The 5,000-nt window shown below is 37.1% G+C and overlaps 1 protein-coding gene across 1 annotated transcript in view; it reads left to right on the top strand. All coding sequences in view use genetic code 11, as the record gives it.

Moving 5' to 3' along the window:
• Nucleotides 1-4,710, top strand: part of ycf2 — a 6,885-nt gene extending 2,175 nt beyond the window's left edge. Inside the window, exon 1 of the mRNA in view lies at nt 1-4,710. This exon is cut by the window's left edge and continues 2,175 nt beyond it. Coding sequence (NP_051121.1) covers nt 1-4,710 — 4,710 coding nt within the window.
• Nucleotides 4,711-5,000: the final 290 nt, after the last annotated feature.

The raw sequence follows: 5,000 nt of genomic DNA, 5'->3' as shown, positions 1-5,000 counted from the left end.
ATCCAATTCCAATATAGTCCCTATGGGTACATAAGAAATGTATTGAATCGATTCTTTTTAATGAAGAGACCTGATCGCAACTTCGAATATGGAATTCAAAGGGATCTAATAGGAAATGATACTCTGAATCATAGAACTATAATGAAAGATACGATCAACCAACATTTATCGAATTTGAAAAAGAGTCAGAAGAAATGGTTCGATCCTCTTATTTTTCTTTCTCAAACCGAGAGATCCATAAATCGGGATCCTAATGCATATAGATACAAATGGTCCAATGGGAGCAAGAATTTCCAGGAGCATTTGGAACATTTCGTTTCTGAGCGGAAGAGCCGTTTTCAAGTAGTGTTCGATCAATTATGTATTAATCAATATTCGATTGATTGGTCTGAGGTTATTGATAAAAAAGATTTGTCTAAGTCACTTCGTTTCTTTTTGTCTAAGTTACTTCGTTTCTTTTTGTCCAAGTTACTTCTTTTTTTGTCCAAGTTACTTCTCTTTTTGTCTAACTCACTTCCTTTTTTCTTTGTGAGTTTCGAGAATATCCCTATTCATAGGTCTGAGATCCACATCTATGAATTGAAAGGTCCGAACGATCAACTCTGCAATCAGTTGTTAGAATCAATAGGTCTTCAAATCGTTCATTTGAAAAAGTTGAAACCCTTTTTATTGGATGATCATAATACTTCTCAAAAATCGAAATTCTTGATCAATGGAGGAACAATATCACCATTTTTGTTCAATAAAATACCAAAGTGGATGATTGACTCATTCCATACTAGAAAGAATCGCAGGAAATCTTTTGATAACACGGATTCAGCCTATTTCTCAATCGTATCCCACGATCAAGACAATTGGCTGAATCCCGTGAAACCATTTCAGAGAAGTTCATTGATATCTTCTTTTTCTAAAGCAAATCGACTTCGATTCTTGAATAATCCACATCACTTCTGTTTCTATTGTAACAAAAGATTCCCTTTTTATGTGGAAAAGGCCCGTCTCAATAATTCTGATTTTACGTTTACGTATGGACAATTCCTCACTATCTTGTTCATTCACAACAAAACATTTTCTTCGTGCGGTGGTAAAAAAAAACATGCTTTTTTGGAGAGAGATACTATTTCACCTTCGTCAATCGAGTCACAGGTATCTAACATATTCATATCTAACGATTTTCCACAAAGTGGTGACGAAAGGTATAACTTGTACAAATCTTTCCATTTTCCAATTCGATCCGATCCATTAGTTCGTAGAGCTATTTACTCGATTGCAGACATTTCTGGAACACCTCTAATAGAGGGACAAAGAGTCAATTTTGAAAGAACGTATTGTCAAACTCTTTCAGATATGAATCTATCCGATTCAGAAGAGAAGAGCTTGCATCAGTATCTCAATTTCAATTCAAACATGGGTTTGATTCACACTCCATGTTCTGAGAAATATTTACAGAGGAAAAAACGGAGTCTTTGCCTAAAAAAATGCGTTGACAAAGGGCAGATGGATAGAACCTTTCAACGAGATAGTGCTTTTTCAACTCTCTCAAAATGGAATCTATTCCAAACATATATGCCATGGTTCTTTACTTCGACAGGGTACAAATATCTAAATTTGATATTTTTAGATACTTTTTCAGACCTATTGCGGATACTAAGTAGCAGTCAAAAATTTGTATCCATTTTTCATGATATTATGCATGGATTAGATATATCATGGCGAATTCTTCAGAAAAAATTGTGTCTTCCACAAAGGAATCTGATAAGTGAGATTTCGAGTAAGTCTTTACATAATCTTCTTCTGTCCGAAGAAATGATTCATCGAAATAATGAGTCATCATTGATATCGACACATCTGAGATCGCCAAATGTTCGTGAGGTCCTCTATTCAATCCTTTTCCTTCTTCTTGTTGCTGGATATATCGTTCGTACACATCTTCTCTTTGTTTCCCGAGCCTATAGTGAGTTACAGACAGAGTTCGAAAAGATCAAATCTTTGATGATTCCATCATACATGATTGAGTTGCGAAAACTTCTGGATAGGTATCCTACATCTGAACTGAATTCTTTCTGGTTAAAGAATCTTTTTCTAGTTGCTCTGGAACAATTAGGAGATTGTCTAGAAGAAATACGGGGTTCTGGCGGCAACATGCTATGGGGTGGTGATCCCGCTTATGGGGTCAAATCAATACGTTCTAAGAAGAAAGATTTGAAAATAAATTTCATCGATATCATCGATCTCATAAGTATCATACCAAATCCCATCAATCGAATCACTTTTTCGAGAAATACGAGACATCTAAGTCATACAAGTAAAGAGATCTATTCATTGATAAGAAAAAGAAAAAACGTGAGCGGTGATTGGATTGATGATAAAATAGAATCCTGGGTCGCGAACAGTGATTCGATTGATGATAAAGAAAGAGAATTCTTGGTTCAGTTCTCCACCTTAAGGGCAGAAAAAAGGATTGATCAAATTCTATTGAGTCTGACTCATAGTGATCATTTATCAAAGAATGACTCTGGTTATCAAATGATTGAACAACCGGGAACAATTTACTTACGATACTTAGTTGACATTCATAAAAAGTATCTAATGAATTATGAGTTCAATACATCCTGTTTAGCAGAAAGACGGATATTCCTTGCTCATTATCAGACAATCACTTATTCACAAACTTCGTGTGGGGCTAATAGTTTTCATTTCCCGTCTCATGGAAAACCCTTTTCGCTCCGCTTAGCCCTATCCCCCTCTAGGAGTATTTTAGTGATAGGTTCTATAGGAACTGGACGATCCTATTTGGTCAAATACCTAGCGACAAACTCCTATGTTCCTTTCATTACAGTATTTCTGAACAAGTTCCTGGATAACAAGCCGAAAGGTTTTTTTATTGATGATATCGATATTGATGATAGTGACGATATTGATGCTAGTAACGATATTGATCGTGAACTTGATACGGAGCTGGAGCTTCTAACTATGATGAATGCGCTAACTATGGATATGATGTTGGAAATAGACCGATTTTATATCACCCTTCAATTCGAATTAGCAAAAGCAATGTCTCCTTGCATAATATGGATTCCAAACATTCATGATCTTGATGTGAATGAGTCGAGTTACTTAGCCCTCGGTCTATTGGTGAACTCTCTCTCCAGGGATTGTGAAAGATGTTCCACTAGAAATATTCTTGTTATTGCTTCGACTCATATTCCCCAAAAAGTGGATCCCGCTCTAATAGCCCCGAATAAATTAAATACATGCATTAAAATACGAAGGCTTCTTATTCCACAACAACGAAAGCACTTTTTCACTCTTTCCTATACTAGGGGATTTCACTTGGAAAAGAAAATGTTCCATACTAATGGATTCGAGTCTATAACCATGGGTTCCAGTGCACGAGATCTTGTAGCACTTACCAATGAGGCCCTATCAATTAGTATTACACAGAAGAAATCAATTATAGACACTAATACAATTAGATCTGCTCTTCATAGACAAACTTGGGATTTGCGATCCCAGGTAAGATCGGTTCAGGATCATGGGATCCTTTTCTATCAGATAGGAAGGGCTGTTGCACAAAATGTACTTATAAGTAATTGCCCCATAGATCCTATATCTATCTATATGAAGAAGAAATCATGTAACGAAGGGGATTCTTATTTGTACAAATGGTACTTCGAGCTTGGAACGAGCATGAAGAAATTCACGATACTTCTTTATCTTTTGAGTTGTTCTGCCGGATCGGTCGCTCAAGACCTTTGGTCTCTACCCGTACCCGATGAAAAAAATAGGATCACTTCTTATGGATTCGTTGAGAATGATTCGGATCTAGTTCATGGCCTATTAGAAGTGCAAGGCGCTTTGGTGGGATCCTCACGGACAGAAAAAGATTGCAGTCAGTTTGATAATGATCGAGTGACATTGCTTTTTCGCTCCGAACCAAGGGATCCCTTATATATGATGCAAGATGGATCTTGTTCTATCGTTGATCAGAGATTTCTCTATGAAAAATACGAATCGGAGTTTGAAGAAGGGGAAGGAGAAGGAGTCCTCGACCCGCAACAGATAGAGGAGGATTTATTCAATCACATAGTTTGGGCTCCTAGAATATGGCGCCCTCGGGGCTTTCTATTTGATTGTATCGAAAGGCCTAATGAATTGGGATTTCCCTATTCGGCCGGGTCATTTCGGGGCAAGCGGATCATTTATGATGAAAAGTATGAGCTTCAAGAGAATGATTCGGAGTTCTTGCAGAGCGGAACCATGCAGTACCAGAGACGAGATAGGTCTTCCAAAGAACAAGGCTTTTTTAGAATAAGCCAATTCATTTGGGACCCCGCAGATCCACTCTTTTTCCTATTCAAAGATCAACCCTTTGTCTCTGTGTTTTCACATCGAGAATTCTTTGCAGATGAAGAGATGTCAAAGGGGCTTCTTACTTCCCAAACGGATCCTCCTACATCTATATATAAACGCTGGTTTATCAAGAATACGCAAGAAAAGCACTTCGAATTGTTGATTCAGCGCCAGAGATGGCTTAGAACCAATAGTTCATTATCTAATGGATTTTTCCGTTCTAATACTCGATCCGAGAGTTATCAGTATTTATCAAATCTGTTCATATCTAACGGAACGCTATTGGATCGAATGACAAAGACATTGTTGAAAAAAAGATGGCTTTTCTCGGATGAAATGAAAATAGGATTCATGTAATGTAACAGGAGAAGGGTTTCCCATTACTTAGCCGGAAAGATATGTGGCCATGAAATAGGGATTAAGTGGAACGGAATTGACTGGGTGGTAGAGTTGTATAAACACCTGTTTCTTCCACTTAGCTCCATGGAACAATATGCTACTACTGAAACATGGAAGAATTGAAATCTTAGATCAAAACACTATGTATGGATGGTATGAACTGCCTAAACAAGAATTCTTGAACAGCGAACAACCGGAGCTATTACTCACTACATCAAAAAAATTTCCATTAATAAAAGATGGAAATC

Source organism: Arabidopsis thaliana, chloroplast (assembly GCF_000001735.4).
Source record: "Arabidopsis thaliana chloroplast, complete genome".
Classification (NCBI taxonomy): domain Eukaryota; kingdom Viridiplantae; phylum Streptophyta; class Magnoliopsida; order Brassicales; family Brassicaceae; genus Arabidopsis; species Arabidopsis thaliana.
Note: the sequence above shows the minus strand (reverse complement) of the source record. Positions and strands in the feature narration are given on the sequence as shown.